This window comes from Patiria miniata, unplaced genomic scaffold (assembly GCF_015706575.1).
Source record: "Patiria miniata isolate m_02_andy unplaced genomic scaffold, ASM1570657v1 HiC_scaffold_16, whole genome shotgun sequence".
NCBI classification, from domain to species: Eukaryota; Metazoa; Echinodermata; class Asteroidea; order Valvatida; family Asterinidae; genus Patiria; species Patiria miniata.
In genome coordinates this window covers 7687686-7706214 of record NW_024037054.1, presented here as the reverse complement: position 1 = coordinate 7706214, position 18529 = coordinate 7687686, and the positions used below count along the sequence as shown (strand labels likewise).

Below are 18529 nucleotides of genomic sequence, written 5' to 3'. Positions count from 1 at the left end.
CTGCCCCCCCCCCCATTTTTTTAAAATCCTCCATATAAGACCACAGTAAAGTATAAATTCAGATCGATAGCTGATTTTCAGGTTCAGAAAATTCAGTTTAATCAAATACATTTCAATTCCGCGATGGGGGATGTTAAACTTCCCTCCCAAAATAATAAATAATCGCGCCCCGCCCTCGACGAAAAAATTATTACGTTTGTCTATTGAGGGCGCTATACCGCAAAACATTAATAAGACCTACCTAGTTTACTTCTGAACTTAAGTTCAAAGTAAAAAAAGACCCGATTCGCGAGTGAGATTACAACATTTCTGCGACGATGCTGGCGTAAGAAATCATAGATTAGAAGGGTTTGAAGGTAGGTCGACCTGTGAACACTTTCTGGAATTTAAGAATATTTTCCTTAAGCGTTTTTCTACTTTTTTAGGCATGAATGGAACTGCATACATTGTATGTGCAAAATGAAGGCCTAGCTAGCGGTACAGTCGTTTTCCTAGTTACGGATTTTTCCTATTTCTGGATCGCTTCAAATAAAAACCTACCTCTTTTTGATTAGTCTCCAATAAAAAAATTCTGACGGAGTGCATGTTGAAAAGGAAAATGTAAGCTTCTTGATACCCAAAGATCTTTTCGATTAAAATCTTTAGAAGAGGAATTTTGGCCAGATTTCCGACTCGCACTCTGACATGCTTGGACGGTTTAAAGAAAATCACGGGAGCTGCGAATCGACGATAAATTTTCGCCTCGGTATATCTCTCGTACAGTGTGGTTTCGAATATTTGTTTCATTCACTACAATCGTATAAACTCTTCCATCGAATGTTTGTTCAATCAAAATAACTTGATAGCGTCTCTAATATTTGAAAATTCGCCAACGAATGACCGTATGCTTTTGCCTAGTTCCGGATCGCGCGTGTACTTACGACCCAACTACACGCGCGTTAATCGATTTTGTGTGACGTATCCTGTGCTGGGTCAAAGATTTTCGGTCCGTGCATGAGTTCGAGCCGTTGCGCTGCAGACAAAAGTTTCAAAATCATTTACGTTTTTTCTCTTTTTAAAATTCCGGTCTCTCCATCACTCAAGGTAAACTTTTTAATCAATGTCACTTGAATTCGTGGAGTAGTTGAGCCGAAATCAGCCTGAATGATGTTTGCTATCCGGAACTAGGAAAACGACTGTATTGCTGTGCTGTCCAACCTTAGCTAGCTAGCCCCATCAATGTGGCCTATTTTCTGGACTACCTCTGTAAATAAAGGCCACACTCTGGGAATTGACTTGTTACTAAATTGATTTTCACATTCAGACTACGTACATAGTCTGAATAATGATTTAGAGTACAAATGTTTAAAGTACAAAAACTACAATTTTGCCACGACATACATGTACCAATCTATTTGAATCCTGAGTAAGGCAAACTTCTTTGTTCAAATGACAAGTTAATTCATAAGTTTCACCCCAGAAATGGAGTTGGGAAGCAGAAATGACATGGAATCGGAGGAACAAGGGTTGTCAGAAGGCAGTGAACATCAGCATGATCAGGAATGCGATGACGACAGTGTCTTGGAAATGGCCACAGCTTTTGCCGACTTCCATCCCACAGATGACAGCCAGGTGAGAGCTTGACAAAAGTAACTCAAACTGACCAAAAATGAGTAATAGCGTCATTTTTAATGCTTCATTAAAACAAACCTTCTTTAGAAAGAGTCTACACAAAGAACTGTAGAAATTAACACCTTTACATGTTCTGCTAACACTCGGGGGGGGGGGGGGGGGGGGAGCTATAAAAGACAATTCCAGAGTTGGACATGAGATATTTTCAGAGATTTCAAAATTCTGTTCTCCTGATTTTTCTCAAACACAAATAATCTGATTTCACCAGGAGTTCCCATTGAGCTCATTCATACATACCGAACAGTGAAAATCAAATCAAACCAAATTTTAAAAAATCTGGATTTAAATGCCACCACTACTCTAAGTCGATTAATAAAAAAAAAAACTCTGCATGTGACAATCAAAAATGATTGTGCTTGTTTTCTTTTTTTCTTTTTTTTTCTTTTTCGGTGTCTGTCTGTTCTTTCTGCCACCGCTGGTAACATATTTCACAAGAAATTAAAGAAAAACAAAAAGAAATAGAAAGCTTAAAAATAACTTTATGTGTATAGTTTGAAAATTCTTTTGAAAAGGTTTAATTTTAGTGGGCAACAGATTTCCGATTTGAGTACTTCACAAATGTTTCCTTGTCACAACAATACGTTGCAACAACTCACTGCTTTTTTGCTAAATCTTTTGCTGAACTTGTCCACTTCAGATACACCAAAGAAAAACATCAAAATTTAGATTGCTCACAATTTTGTTTCTGTTGCTCTGTTCTTTGTTTCTTTTCCTTTTTTAACAACTCTCATATAGCTTGGCTTGCAATTAGGTGACAAGGTGGCCATAATATCAAAGAACAGTGCTGATTGGTGGTGGGCCCGCAAAGGGGAGCTCACTGGCTACGTCCCGACCAATCACATTACTTCTCACTCAGATGAAGGGGGTGGTTGGCAAGATGGTGAATACTTTGGTAGTTACAACACAATGGTAAGGTTTCAATGCTTACTGTGCTCAGTTCATACTAATCAGGCATGCAACTTTTCCTCGGATCAGCTGATTTCCTCTTTTTTTACTTCCCATGTGTGCCATTGAAAATAGAAAAACACTGTACAAAGTCTGGGAAAAATTAGAATTTCCTCTTTTTTTTTGTGATTTCCCAGTTGCATGCCTAACTAATTCTTTGTCAGTCGTTTGTGTGTGTCCTGCTGGCTGGCTGGTTGGTTGGCTCCCCCCCCCCCCCCCAACTAGATTGCTTGCTGGCTGGCTGGCTGGTTGGCTGCATGGCTGGCTGGCTTGCTCCCCTGCAGACTGGCTGGCTGGCTGGTTCGCTCCCTGGGGGGCTGGCTAGCTAGCTGGCTGGCTCCCCCCCAAGCTCCCCGACTAGATTTCTTGCTGGCTGGCCGGCTGGTTATTGGTTGGCTGGCTGGCTCCCTGGCAGGTTGGGGAGCTAGCCAGCCAGTGCTGGCTGGCTAGCTCCCCTCTTTCTGGCTGGCTGGCTGGCCGGCTGGTTATTGGTTGGCTGGCTGGCTCCCTGGCAGGTTGGGGAGCTAGCCAGCCAGTGCTGGCTGGCTTGCTCCCCTCTTTCTGACTGGCTGGCCGGCTGGCTGGTTATTGGTTGGCTGGCTGGCTCCCTGGCAGGTTGGGGAGCTAGCCAGCCAGTGCTGGCTGGCTAGCTCCCCTCTTTCTGACTGGCTGGCCGGCTGGCTGGTTATTGGTTGGCTGGCTGGCTGGCTTGCTCCCCGGTATGTTGGCTGGCTGCTTATTGCTTATTGGTTTGCTGGCTGGTTTGCTCTCCGGCAGGCTGGCTGGCTGGCTAGCTGGCTGACTCCCCCCCAGCTCCCCGACTAGATTGCTTGCTGGCTGGCCAGCTGGTTATTGGTTGGCTGACTGGTTGGTTGGCAGGGGGAGGGGGGGAGCTGGCTGGCTGGCTCCCCGCTTTCAGGCTGGCTGGCCAGCCAGCTGGCTGGCCAGCTGGCTCCCCTCTTTCTGGCTGGCTGGCCCCCCGGCTGGTTATTGGTTGGCTGGCTGGCTATTGGTTGGCTGGCTGGCTGGCTTGCTCCCCGGTATGCTGGATGGCTGTTTATTGGTTGGCTGGCTGGTTTGCTTGGTTTGCTCCCCGGCAGGCTGGCTAGCTCCCAAGCTCCCAGACTAGATTGCTTGCTGGATGGCTAGCTGATTATTGGTTGGCTGGCTGGTTGGCTGGCTGGCCGGCCAGCTGGCTGGCTGGCTTGCTCGGGCTGGCGGGGAGGCAGGCTGGTTTACTGGCCGGCTTCTCGTTTGCTGGTTGGCTGGCTGGCTGGCTGGCCGGTTGGCTAGCAGATAGTTTTGATGACATGCTAATTAATGACTGGCTTTTCATCAGGCTTACTGTCCCTGTCAATTCTTGTGTGTGTCAGATCCACTAGATTTTTCTCCAAATCAGTTACAACATATCTATCTTTTCTTTCAGAAATTACATCTTGAGATGCTACAAGACAAACCCAGAAACACGGCGTACTTTACAGCCATCCAGCAGAACCAACATCGCATTCAAGATAAGGTACATTTAAGCAAACTGACGAGCTCTCTAAAAATACTTGAGGACATATTTGGTTTCTGTTTGATGTCGGATAATTTTAAATTTACCAATAAATACAAATATCATGTCATTGACAACATTGGGAACTGCCAACATAGGGCTGGATAGCTCACTTGGTAGAGCACCGGAACGGCAATCTGGAAGTCGCAGGTTCAAACCCTGATCCAGTCAATATCTATGATTAAATTGAACCTAGTCATTTCCCTTGTGTGGTTTATTTCGTTTTCTGCAGAAAGTTTTCTCGTTGGAGTTTTCCATATTTTCGAAAAAATAAACTTGACATGTTATTAGAAATTGTCTACATGCATGGATGGAATTTGAAATGGTCTTTTTTCCTTGTGTTTTTGTGGAGCTAACGCTATTTTGTTTCTCTGTGTTTATCTGCAGGTTGTTTTGGATGTTGGTTGTGGGACAGGCATTCTCAGCATGTCTGCAGTAAAGCATGGCAAAGCTGCCAAGGTGCGTTGAAGTAACAGCATCCTAGAAAATATTACAGTAAACTCCGGCCAAGTCCACATCGTATAACTCGTCATTTCGCTTAAATCGGGTGTGACGAAAGTCCCGATCGTCTCTAACGCAGTTCCATTGAAATTTTCATTTCTAAGTCGGCCTTTGTAAGTCACCATTTCGCCTAAGTCGGCGAGTTAATTTCGGTGCCATCTCCTCAAAACCACAACAATTGTTCCGTATAAGTCGGCATCCATAAAAATACACCACTGCCACGTTCGTGATCAAAAAGGGGTTTCCCCGATACTGTGAGCACATCAATACCAGTACCCCCTCTAGGCTCTAATCCTGCACGCATGCGCTCTGTCCATTTTTAGGGTCCCCTTATTGAATGAACTTGACCAGTACCACAATGTCACCCATTGTTTTTGCAATTGCTGAAACGTCACAGAAATACTGCTGTTTGATTGACAGGTTTTTGCAGTGGAAGCGAGCGAGTTTGCCAAACAAACGCAAGCCCTGATTGAGGCCAACGGAATGGCAGATTCAATTCATGTACTGGAGGGCAAAGTGGAATCCATGAAGCTACCAGAACAAGTGGATTTGATCATATCGGAATGGATGGGAACATTCTTGCTGGTACGTAAAGATTCTGACCGGTTTATTTGTGCGAAACTTTGGGGGGGGGGGGGGTAAAACTTCACAAGATGATGGTTTGAATTTATGTGATTTAAATCAACTTTTATAAAGATAATAATTACAGGGGCTGGGAGAAAGCTGTAGTTTGTATTTCGCAGTCCCCCTTGAATTAACAATTGAATTTTATCTTTACTGACATCCTAAATTGAGTAGTTAAAGCCGTCTTGTTTGAAAAAATAACTCTTCCACAGTCAAGGGCAGATCCAGAACACACATTTTTTGGGGGGGGGGGGGCAAATAAAAATTTGGTCACCCAAAAAGTGGGTCCAAAAATTACAGCCTGGGATTCAGGGCCCGCTTATGGGCCCCGACAAAAATTTGGATTCTAGATGCTCTGTGGTGCGATCTGAGGCAATTTCTGACCACTTTAACAATTTTTTTTTAAAGGGAAAGATGGTGGTGTGCAGTGCCTGCCTTTATTCGCTTCACTTGAAAACAAAAAATGGGTTCGTTTTGGGGGTTCGTTAGCCCCCTGGATCTGCCCTTGACCCCAGTGTTAAGTTATCAAATGGAAAGAATGTGGCCTGGTGGTTAGGGTTTGTGACTCATGATCAGAGGGTCAGGGGTTCGAATCCAGCTGCTGGCCATGTTGTGTCCTTGGGCAAGCCACTTGACCTCCACTTGTCTCTTTCAAGCCAGGATTATAAATGATTACCGGCATTAGCTGGGGAGTAACCTGCGATGGACTGGCATCCCATCCAGGGGGAGTAGAAATATTCTCGCTCGTTTCATGCCGCTGAAACTGGAGATAAACGCTGGCCTGATCAGCCATATTGGCTCGGCACAGATTTGACTTACTTCTGTTTCGTTTTTCTTTCTGTGTGCTCTTGTAGTTTGAATGGATGATCGAGTCAGTCATCTTGGCCCGCGACCGATGGTTGAAGGAAGATGGCGTCATATGGCCGTCCCATGCCACGCTGTACCTCGTGCCTTGCTCCGCGGAGGAGCTCTACCAGACTAAAGTCGGATTCTGGGAATCCGTCCATGGCTTCGACTTTTCAGCATTAATGTAAGTCAAACTCTCCGGAAAGACATCCATACATATCATGTTAGATTGTGAAATTATAGCAAAACAGACAAGTTTGAGGGCGTAGCCCGTTTGGGTCCAAGCAGGCCTTATTTTTTTTTTTGGAAAGCATCATTAGGCCCTGAAACTTTTTGATTTGTATATTACAGGTCAGTCCTGTCAGTAAACTGTTTGCAGTGCAGTTTTATTTACTTGCATGTTTTAGCAAAAATTTTAATAATTTGTTGACAGCGTAAAACAACTTGGCAAGAGTTTGAGAATCCCCACACAGGCTGAGAGAAAAGGGGGGGGGGTGTCTCAGCCCACAATTTTATTATTCTGAGGGGCGGGGGATGGTAATATGCCCCCTAAATACTTGTTTTTACTTTGTGTTACACTGATTGACTGTTCCTCGTACCAATCACAGTCTTTCTCTCATGCTGCTTCGGAACTTTGGAACAATCTCCCACTTGAACTACGCCAAAAGAAGTCCCTGTCTACATTCAAATCTACCCTGAAAACCCATCCGTTTTGTTCATCGGTTTTTGTAATTAACGTATTTACGCGCCAGGAGCATTATGCTTGACGGATACCAGTGCTTTACCAAGTGATCATTATTATTATTATAATTACCCTGAATTGGACATTTGGGAGACAAACTGAAATGTGCTCTAACTCAATATTCCCTTGTCCTTTTACCACGCATTTTGTTATGTTTACGTATTAGCAACAGAATTTCGGTATGTTTACTTATTAGACCACCAGCAACAAATATAACCTAATTGCGACAGTAAAATTGTGCCTCTAAAGGCGGCTGTGACATTAGGGAGACATGAAACTGTAGCGATAACGTGTCTCCTTAGTGGTACCTTTACACGTATCAATATACCACTAGATGAGATGACTATTTTATGTTGTTTTCAGCCTTTCAAAGTCAGATTACAAATCATAGGCCATTGGTTTCCTACACATTTTGCAGGATTCAAGAAGGTTCAGCGTTATTTATTTAATTATTTTTGGGTATTTGTTTTGTTTTCAGGCCACTTGCCAAAGAAGAATTCTTCCACACGCCGTTGTACAATCACGTCATGAAGACAGAGGATTGCTTATCACTGCCTCAGAAAATATTACAACTCGACATGAAAACAGTCACTGGCAGCGAACTGGAGGTATTAGAAACTCGATACATTTTAACAATGAAATAATCAGCCTTGCTGATATTTCATAATTCTTACTGTAAACCAGTGTCGATTCTGTGCATAATTCTTACAGCTGGGTCATCTACTGATGACCCATTGGTGTGTTAAAAGTATACCAGGGGAATTGGAAGGAAACTTTGACCATTTGTAACCTTTTAAACAGCAGGAAATAATGTAAAAGGAAACACAACATTTTTTTTATGTGTCAGTGATACAGCATTTGTTTATGGTGTAAATCGAGGACACACACGTGCAACATCATCAATGAATCGAGGACAGAAACCGAATCGAGGACAACCTTGGTTGGAAAATGTGTACAAAACCAATGAGATGTGTTGCGAAGAAGCTGAAACTTCAAAGGAAAAGGGAAGAGGAATAAAAGAAATTCCTCGATTTACACCATAAACAAACGTGCTAGTATATGTGAATTGCATGCAAAAACCAGAGCAAATATAGAGCATTTTAAATTATACTTTTTGGAATTTCAGGAGACCACGCATCACTTCGAGTACACACTCAACAAGGCTGGTACCCTTCACGGTTTTGCTGCTTGGTTCCAAGTGGACTTTGCTGGCTTCCATGGTGATGCCTCTGAGCCGTTCGTCTTCCTCAATACTGGTCCAGACTATCCGTAAGTCTCATGAGTCATTCTATAAATGTAGGGTCCAAAGTCTGATTCATCCTGTTCTTGTTACCTTGGTACTTTGTCATTCAAGTATCATTAAGAATGACTTCCATTTTTTTTTTGGGAGGGGGGGGGGGTTGTAGGTAGATTGCTATCCATAACTACTCTTGGAGAACGACTGCACTACGGAGTGCCTCAGAACTATCAAATCAAAGATGTCTGATGTAACAGGGACAGGGAAAAAGTGGACCCCACATTTATAGATTCTCCCTTATCATGGGCGTTGCCAGGATATGGCAAGGGGGAGGGGGGCGCTTGCACCCCCCCCCCCCCCCCATCTAAGTTGTTTACAGAACAAATCCAATTTTGACCCAATTGTTAGTACACGGTTAACCCCTTCCTATTTGATAGAAATCTCCATTTCTTGGAGAATCAAATTTTTGGCTCAAATTTTATAAAAATACAAGATTAACCCCTTACTTTTTGATTGAAATATCCATTTCTCAGAAAATTGAGTTTTTGGCTCAAATTGAATGAATATGCAAGGTTAACCCCTTACTATTTGATTGAAATGTCCATTTCTAAGAGAATTCAGTTTTAGGCTCAAATTTTATAAAAGTACAAGGTTAACCCCTTACTTTTTGATTAAAATGTCAATTTCTAACAGAATACAGTTTTTTGTTCCAATTTTATAAAAGTACAAGGTTAATCCCTTACTTTTTGATTGAAATGTCCATTTCTCAGAAAATTGAGTTTTTGGCTCAAATTTTATAAAAGTACAAGGTTAACCCCTTACTTTTGAATTGTATGAATATTCAAGGCTAACCCCTTACTTTTTGATTGAAATGTCAATTTTAAAAGAAAATTTAATTTTTGGCCAAAAAATTATAAAAGTACAAGGTTAACCCCTTACTTTTTTGATTGAAATGTCCATTTCTAAGAGAATTAAGTTTTTGGCTCAAATGTTATAAAAGTACAAGGTTAACCCCTTACTTTTTGATTGAAATGTCCATTTTTAAGAAAATTGAGTTTTTGGCTCAAATGTTATAAAAGTACAAGGTTAACCCCTTACTTTTTTGATTGAAATGTCCATTTCTAAGAGAATTCAGTTTCTGGCTCAAATTTTACAAATATGCAAGGTTAACCCCTTACTTTTTGATTGAAATGTCCATTTTTAAGAGAAATCAATTTTTGGCTAAAATATTATAAAAGTACAAGGTTAACCCCTTACTACCGGTATTTGATTGAAATGTCCATTTCTCAGAAAATTGAGTTTTTGGCTCAAATTTTATAAATGTACAAGGTTAACCCCTTACTATTGAATTGTATGAATATGCAAGGCTAACCCCTTACTTTTTTATTGAAATGTCAATTTTAAAAGAAAACTCAATTTTTGGCCAAAATTTTATAAAAGTACAAGGTTAACCCCTTACTTTTTGATTGAAATGTCCATTTTTAAGAGAATTTATTTTTGGCTCAAATTTTATAAAAGTACAAGGTTAACCCCTTACTTTTTGATTGAAATGTCCACTTTTAAGAGAATTGAGTTTTTGGCTCAAATGTTATAAAAGTACAAGGTTAACCCCTTACTTTTTGATTGAAATGTCCATTTTTAAGAGAATTTAGTTTTTGGCTCATATTTTATAAAAGTACAAGGTCAACCCCTTACTTTTTGATTGAAATGTCCATTTTTAAGAGAATTGAGTTTTTGGCTCAAATGTTATAAAAGTACAAGGTTAACCCCTTACTTTTTGATTGAAATGTCCATTTCTAAGAGAATTCAATTTTTGGCCAATTTTATAAAAAGTACAAGGTTAACCCCTTACTATTTGATTGAAATGTCCATTTCTCAGTAAATTGAGTTTTATGCTCGAATCGTACAAATATGCAAGGTTAACCCCTTACTTTTTGATTGAAATGTCCATTTCTAAGAGAATTAAATTTTTGGCTCAAATTTTACAAATATGCAAGGTTAACCCCTTATTTTTTGATTGAAATGTCCATTTTTAAGAGAAATCAATTTTTGGCTAAAATATTATAAAAGTACAAGGTTAACCCCTTACTACCGGTATTTGATTGAAATGTCCATTTCTCAGAAAATTGAGTTTTTGGCTCAACTTTTATAAATGTACAAGGTTAACCCCTTACTGTTGAATTGTATGAATATGCAAGGCTAACCCCTTACTTTTTGATTGAAATGTCAATTTTAAAAGAAAATTCAATTTTTGACCAAAATTTTATAAAAGTACAAGGTTAACCCCTTACTTTTGAATTGTATGAATATGCAAGGTTAACCCCTTACTTTTTGATTGAAATGTCCATTTTTAAGAGAATTTAGTTTTTGGCTCATATTTTATAAAAGTACAAGGTTAACCCCTTACTTTTTGATTGAAATGTCCATTTTTAAGAGAATTGAGTTTTTGGCTCAAATGTTATAAAAGTACAAGGTTAACCCCTTACTTTTTGTTTGAAATGTCCATTTCTAAGAGAATTCAATTTTTGGCCAATTTTATAAAAAGTACAAGGTTAACCCCTTACTATTTGATTGAAATGTCCATTTTTAAGAGAATTGAGTTTTTGGCTCAAATCGTACAAAAATGCAAGGTTAACCCCTTATTTTTTGATTGAAATGTCCATTTTTAAGAGAATTGAGTTTTTGGCTCAAATGTTATAAAAGTACAAGGTTAACCCCTTACTTTTTGATTGAAATGTCCATTTTTAAGAGAATTTAGTTTTTGGCTCATATTTTATAAAAGTACAAGGTCAACCCCTTACTTTTTGATTGAAATGTCCATTTTTAAGAGAATTGAGTTTTTGGCTCAAATGTTATAAAAGTACAAGGTTAACCCCTTACTTTTTGATTGAAATGTCCATTTCTAAGAGAATTCAATTTTTGGCCAATTTTATAAAAAGTACAAGGTTAACCCCTTACTATTTGATTGAAATGTCCATTTCTCAGTAAATTGAGTTTTATGCTCGAATCGTACAAATATGCAAGGTTAACCCCTTACTTTTTGATTGAAATGTCCATTTCTAAGAGAATTAAATTTTTGGCTCAAATTTTACAAATATGCAAGGTTAACCCCTTATTTTTTGATTGAAATGTCCATTTTTAAGAGAAATCAATTTTTGGCTAAAATATTATAAAAGTACAAGGTTAACCCCTTACTACCGGTATTTGATTGAAATGTCCATTTCTCAGAAAATTGAGTTTTTGGCTCAACTTTTATAAATGTACAAGGTTAACCCCTTACTGTTGAATTGTATGAATATGCAAGGCTAACCCCTTACTTTTTGATTGAAATGTCAATTTTAAAAGAAAATTCAATTTTTGACCAAAATTTTATAAAAGTACAAGGTTAACCCCTTACTTTTGAATTGTATGAATATGCAAGGTTAACCCCTTACTTTTTGATTGAAATGTCCATTTTTAAGAGAATTTAGTTTTTGGCTCATATTTTATAAAAGTACAAGGTTAACCCCTTACTTTTTGATTGAAATGTCCATTTTTAAGAGAATTGAGTTTTTGGCTCAAATGTTATAAAAGTACAAGGTTAACCCCTTACTTTTTGTTTGAAATGTCCATTTCTAAGAGAATTCAATTTTTGGCCAATTTTATAAAAAGTACAAGGTTAACCCCTTACTATTTGATTGAAATGTCCATTTTTAAGAGAATTGAGTTTTTGGCTCAAATCGTACAAAAATGCAAGGTTAACCCCTTATTTTTTGATTGAAATGTCCATTTTTAAGAGAATTGAGTTTTTGGCTCAAATGTTATAAAAGTACAAGGTTAACCCCTTACTTTTTGATTGAAATGTCCATTTTTAAGAGAATTTAGTTTTTGGCTCATATTTTATAAAAGTACAAGGTTAACCCCTTACTTTTTGATTGAAATGTCCATTTTTAAGAGAATTGAGTTTTTGGCTCAAATGTTATAAAAGTACAAGGTTAACCCCTTACTTTTTGATTGAAATGTCCATTTCTAAGAGAATTCAATTTTTGGCCAATTTTATAAAAAGTACAAGGTTAACCCCTTACTATTTGATTGAAATGTCCATTTCTCAGTAAATTGAGTTTTATGCTCGAATCGTACAAATATGCAAGGTTAACCCCTTATTATTTGATTGAAATTTCCATTTCTAAGAGAATTCAATTTTGGCCAATTTTATAAAAAGTACAAGGTTAACCCCTTACTATTTGATTGAAATGTCCATTTTTAAGAGAATTGAGTTTTTGGCTCAAATCGTACAAAAATGCAAGGTTAACCCCTTATTATTTGATTGAAATGTCCATTTCTAAGAGAATTAAATTTTTGGCTCAAATTTTACAAATATGCAAGGTTAACCCCTTACTTTTTGATTGAAATGTCCATTTTTAAGAGAAATCAATTTTTGGCTAAAATATTATAAAAGTACAAGGTTAACCCCTTACTACCGATATTTGATTGAAATGTCCATTTCTCAGAAAATTGAGTTTTTGGCTCAACTTTTATAAATGTACAAGGTTAACCCCTTACTATTGAATTGTATGAATATGCAAGGCTAACCCCTTACTTTTTGATCGAAATGTCAATTTTAAAAGAAAATTAAATTTTTGACCAAAATTTTATAAAAGTACAAGGTTAGCCCCTTACTTTTGAATTGTATGAATATGCAAGGCTAACCCCTTACTTTTTGATTGAAATGTCAATTTTAAAAGAAAATTTAATTTTTGGCCAAAAATTATAAAAGTACAAGGTTAACCCCTTACTTTTTTGATTGAAATGTCCATTTCTAAGAGAACTAAGTTTTTGGCTCAAATGTTATAAAAGTACAAGGTTAACCCCTTACTTTTTGATTGAAATGTCCATTTCTAAGAGAATTCAATTTTTGGCCAATTTTATAAAAATACAAGGTTAACCCCTTACTATTTGATTGAAATGTCCATTTCTCAGAAAATTGAGTTTTATGCTCGAATCGTACAAATATGCAAGGTTAACCCCTTATTATTTGATTGAAATGTCCATTTCTAAGATAATTAAATTTTTGGCTCAAATTGTACAAATATGCAAGGTTAACCCCTTACTTTCTGATTGAAATGTCCATTTTTAAGAGTATTCAATTTTTGGCTCAAATATTATAAAAGTACAAGGTTAACCCCTTACTATTTGATTCAATGTCCATTTCTCAGAAAATTGAGTTTTTGGCTCAAATTGTACGAATATATGCAAGGTTAACCCCTTACTATTTGATTGAAATGCCCATTTCTAAGAGAATTGAGTTTTTGGCTCAAATTTTATAAAAGTACAAGGTTAACCCCTTACTTTTTGATTCAAATGTCCATTTCTAAGAGACTTCAGTTTTTTTTTGGTTCAAATATTATAAAAAATACAAGGTTAACCCCTTACTAGTTGATTGAAATGTCAATTTCTCAAAGAAGCCAGTTTTTGGCTCAAATTTCATTGAAACAGTAAGGGGTTAACCTTGTACTTTTGTAAAATTTGAGCTAAAATCTGAATTCTCTTAGAAATGGATATTTCAATCAAATAGTAAGGTGTTTACCTTGTATTTTTATAAACTTTACCTGGTGTCAAATTATGGCCCGATGTATAAATTACCATGTTTTTTTAAGGACATTTGTATTTCTAAAAAGTCCGATTGATACTCATCTGCATTTAAATTTTCTGTCATATTTTTTTTTTTTCACTTAAGACTAACACACTGGAAGCAAACATTGTTCATGATGGATAGCCCAATCACCGTAGATCAAGGAGACACACTCGACGGAACAGTGACTATAGAAAGGAACAAAGTCTGGCGTCGCCATTTGCGAGTAAACTTGGAGTACAGCTTTACATCCATCACGACTAAAGATATTAAGGTACATGTTACATGTTATATTTAGCAGCCTCTGTGCTAATGACGTCACACTTTGCTTACATGTGCACTTTCCTATGGAGCCAGTGAAGGCCCACGGTCCACTGAGCACCATAGGAAAGCACACACGTAAACAAAGCGTGTCCTCATTAGTACAGAGGCTTATTGTTCAGGTTTTTCAATGAATAACATCCAGTGAAATTTGCTATTAAAGCTGGCAGGTTGAAAAGTTCACAACTTGACATTTTGTTTTAATTGTTCTTTCGTTTCAGGTTTTCACAAAGCTGTTTCCTATATGGAGGTAACATTGGTGTTTTTATCGTCCAGATAATGTCTTCACGGTTGAAGGATCAACAGTAGATTCAGTGTGCTATCATCCAGTTATATCTTAATAACTTCAATTCAGATGGTATTTTGGTTATGACAATTCCTCTCACGAGATTCTACAATCATTTCATGCATACGATCAAGATTTGCACAAAATATTTCACGAATGGAAAGAAACTTCAAGTAAAGTATTATTTTCCAATTAAGGTAAGTGCAATGAGAACAAAAATTGTGCAGATAATTTGTATAAATCTGTAACAAATGTCATCTCTGTTAATTTTGTTTAATGCGCACAATAAGAATTTCTGGACATTCCTATTGGAAAAAGATGAACTAAAAAATGATGAAAGTTTATTTTTATATTTTTTGTTTGGATTCCCAAATGATGAATTGCATGTTGAAAATGTACTTAAAAACCAATCCATTTTTGCAATCAATTAGACAAATGTTCCTGAACGTACACGGAAAAAGAATATTTTATTCTGAAAAATGAACCGACTGCACACCTTTCAGTACAAATGGTTTATACATGTATTATTATACACTAGTGGACGGTATCATGGGAAGTAATTTTAGTTACTTAAAACACTGGTAATATTTTACAAAACCCAAAACCCAAACTTTCATTGTATTTAAATTCCTAATGTGCAAGAAACCATTACCTTCAATTATGAAACATAATATGCAGAGTCTGCATATATGTGAAACAAATTTTATCGCCTTCATATTTGAACACATGTTGAATTGGTTTTAATAAAGCGGCATTTTGTACTCGATTTTCATGTACTTATCAAGCATTTGAAAAATGAATGATATTCTGTACATGTAACCAATTACTCTACAAATCTCAATCAGTGTTGAAGAGCTATTAAACAATCCTTTTGTAACTGCAAGGAACATAATTTATAACTAAACCATTTTTTTTACAGCTGTTTTTAAGAGCATATATACATGGACATGGACGTCATTCTGTTGTATTTCCACTGGAATCTCTGTGCTATGCAAAATTAAAGAAATTTTTCACGCAAGAACTGTCTGAAAAATAGTGTACTTTTTGGATTGGAAGCAATTATTTGGAATAAATTATCATAAGATCCTTAGCAAGTGTAACTATATTTAATTGACCCATGTTGCAACATTTCATGTTCGTTTCAAAATGTAAATGGTATACATGTACTACATGTATAATAATATAACAAGTAGGCTTTGAATATATGATGGAGCAACACAATAGAGCCGGTAACCACGTTAACTGGTTACACTAATTATTGGAATATTTGAGTTTTCACATAACACGGATAACTTCAAGAAAAGTTAACTTTTACCATCTACAATGTATAACACACTCTATATCTAATACATTCATTGGCTGCTGAAGAAATGTTTCACTGTGTCACTACAGTGCTTTCTGATGTAACAAGCCAAAAGTCACAGAGCTGTGAAAACTGATAAGTTTTTGCCGCTGTTGACAAAAACTGAAGCCTCAATTTCGTTGCGTGAAATTGAGGCATACGGTACTGCTTTAATCTGCATTATGCAAAACGGAAAACGTCAATATTTACTAAATAGTTAAATAACCACAGAATCAGCAATGTGCAGGCAATGCTGATAAAGAAAGAAGACGAAGCCCAAAAGGAATTTGGAGGAATGGCAAAACCAAAATACATGATCTCATTCGAAATTCATTCTTAAAACTTACAAAAAAAGGGCTATGTACACACTGTAAGCATTAAATACAGTGACACTCCATAAGACAAATACTTTATAGTACAGATCGTGACAGATTTGAGGATGGATGATCAATTTAATCACTCTTACTAGATTTGGATGATTTGGACGATTTGGATGACTTGGATGACTTGGATGATTTGGATGATTTGGATGAATCTGAGGATGATCCAGAGCCGCGTCGCTCCTTCTTGGATTCCTCTGGGACGTCCTTGTCTCCTCCCGTGACTTCGTCCTCCACTTCCTTCGCTTGATCTGTGAGGCCACAAAATAAAAATCACATTTAAAAAAAGAACCACCACAGACGAATCCCGGCTCGTGATCACTATAAACTCACGAGGCCCCTCTCAATGGAGAAACCATTGTGCAAAGCAACTGCCTCGCGACGGGTTATTTGAACAATAGCTAGCACAATGCCTTTCCCATTGAAGGGGGCCTTCATGATAGATGTGATAGCATTTCTGCAGAGAATCCATTTGCCAGAAACAAAGATCGCTCAAGTGCATGGAAAAAAAAACCTAGACAAAATGCGCCAGTAACAACATCTGTCTTGGACTTTGCTCCGAAAGCAGAAATAGAACACAAAGCAACTATAACAGCTGAATAAGCAAGAATCATCATAAAACACAGAATGAAATACCAGATTAAAGCTTTCAAAGATGATTTTCCTGCTGTAGCCAGCTGCAAAAAAAACCATATTAGCAACGATAAATGAATTGACGTTAGTGAGCAGGTTAGTCAATATGAGCAGTGAGCTAATGACAACTAAAATTGAACAAATTTGAAGATGAAATTTGGAAATGCTTGGTGTACAATGAACATGTAGCAATGAACACCATGTAGCAATTGACACCCAAAAACATGGCTTGTTAAATGCAAAAGAAGGCACAGACATATTTACTGAGTACTTGGACTCGTGTATCGAACACATATATGGTATATATGAGCGGATGCGAGAGCCCTCGCCCCATGCACAGTTTATGACAATGAAACAAAAATCGGTGAAGAGCCTGGTTGTCACTAGTCAATCACATGAACATCCAGTCTGAAGTCGTGACACGTTTGTCACACGCAGGTTAACTGTGACATAGGCATTTCTTTGTTACTGTTCGTCCACTAGCTGTTACTTTGCGACCTGCCTTATGATTTGTCCTGTTACTGACTGGATAACAACCGTAACTACTCTGACAAAAGCAGTATATCATCACAAACATAGCTACTTCATGGAAGCCATCAAAAAATGACAGATGCTTTGAAGAAAGTGCTGCGATATGAATGTCAAAAATTAATGATGCGTGTATGAAGTTTTGTCTTTCTTTCATTTGATTTCCCTTAAAACAATGACCAATCACAAGAACCTGCAACAAGTGTATGTAGCACACATATCTAGCTTTTTAACTAATACTTTCAGTGCAATTATAATTACAGCAATAATGTGATGTGATACCCAAGGCTTCAAAGCGCTTTACAATTATTATCCCTGTTCATCAGGAATGAGACCATTTTTGTCTACAGCAGCTCGAGATCAGCGCAATTTGGTCTCTACCTTCACAGGTGTCCCCTTAAACTCCTGGGTGGAGAGAGGCAATTGAAGTAAAGTGTCTTGTCCAAGAACACCATGGATAATAAGCAATTCTTGTTCCAAGGTTTCAATAATGCAGCCCATGAAATTTGCTATTGGTTAGCATGTCATGCTGGTTATTTTTGTTCAAAAGATAAGAAATATGTATCATCAGTGAGTATGCCTGCCATAAAACAGATATGTCATGAATGATTATATGGTATGATATGGCTGACCTGTCTATCAATTAAAAGAAAAATGAATTGTTGCAAAATGATTTTTTTTTTTATGCGCATTAAGTCAGAGACCCTTTCCGCCGAGCGGTGCAGATGATATGGTGTGCTGCTGGATACCAGACATGGATTGTATTCCATGCTCACCGCTTTCCTTCTCAGAATCACTGTCTTTTGTTACATCCTCAATTTCCTGTTCCGGGACCGTCTCAGCGACAGGGCCTTCTTTGGCGTCAGTCTCAGTGGCAGTGCCTTCCTGAGCATCTATCTCAGTGGGAATGTCTTCCGCTGGTGCATCCTCATGCTTCTCACTGGACACGCTAGACGCGCTAGATGATGATGCTGACTTTTTGTCTTGACCTTTGATTTTGAATTTGTTACGATTTGGATCAGTTACAGATTTTCGGAGGACTACTCCTTTGTATTTTACAGGTACCGGTATTAGCTGTCGTTTAAGTAAGGCTGACAAAAAGTGTCATGTTTGTAAAAGCCGGCGAAGAGTTTCCATGAATGTTGGCACTCTATAACAGAGGGACACTGAGTGGTTACTTTGGGGAAATTGAACTGATGGGACATGCTTGGCAGGGAAAGGACCAACATGCTTATCACGTTTACTGTGGGAAAAAGTCAAATTTGTGCTTGGTGCTGCATCATGAAAACTGTACAAGTGGGAACAGC

At 37.8% G+C, this 18529-nt stretch overlaps 2 protein-coding genes and 1 long non-coding RNA gene across 11 annotated transcripts in view; 2 read left to right on the top strand and 1 right to left on the bottom strand.

Moving 5' to 3' along the window:
• The first annotated feature begins 218 nt into the window (after positions 1-218).
• Positions 219-15444, top strand: LOC119722860 (protein arginine N-methyltransferase 2-like). 2 transcript variants are annotated; one of them, XM_038193248.1, is made up of 11 exons: positions 219-356; positions 1460-1611; positions 2407-2580; positions 4043-4132; positions 4559-4630; positions 5093-5257; positions 6151-6326; positions 7363-7492; positions 8011-8153; positions 13838-14006; positions 14275-15444. In XM_038193248.1, the coding sequence occupies exons 2-11, from the start codon at positions 1462-1464 to the stop codon at positions 14305-14307; spliced, it is 1302 nt and encodes a 433-aa protein (XP_038049176.1). In that variant the 5' UTR covers positions 219-356; positions 1460-1461; the 3' UTR covers positions 14308-15444. The 2 variants fall into 2 exon arrangements, with proteins under 2 accessions (XP_038049176.1, XP_038049177.1); XM_038193249.1 differs by lacking the exon at positions 2407-2580.
• On the top strand, positions 8955-11713 carry LOC119722861. 2 transcript variants are annotated; one of them, XR_005270485.1, is made up of 3 exons: positions 8955-9127; positions 10437-10594; positions 11543-11713. It is a non-coding gene; the product is annotated as an uncharacterized LOC119722861 (long non-coding RNA). The 2 variants fall into 2 exon arrangements; XR_005270486.1 differs by lacking the exon at positions 8955-9127 and adding an exon at positions 10177-10197.
• The window catches only part of LOC119722858 (tetratricopeptide repeat protein 25-like), a 17024-nt gene continuing 13281 nt past the window's right edge, over positions 14787-18529 (bottom strand). For 3 of the 7 annotated variants that reach the window (XM_038193241.1, XM_038193242.1, XM_038193240.1), the window contains 2 exons: positions 17999-18211; positions 14788-16312 (listed from right to left, as the gene is read on the bottom strand). In XM_038193241.1, the coding sequence (XP_038049169.1) occupies positions 16134-16312; positions 17999-18211 (392 nt within the window). In that variant the 3' untranslated portion in view covers positions 14788-16133. Of the gene's footprint in view, positions 16313-17998; positions 18212-18529 lie in introns of all 7 variants that reach the window. The other 4 variants (XM_038193243.1, XM_038193245.1, XM_038193246.1 and 1 more) reach the window with 2 other exon arrangements.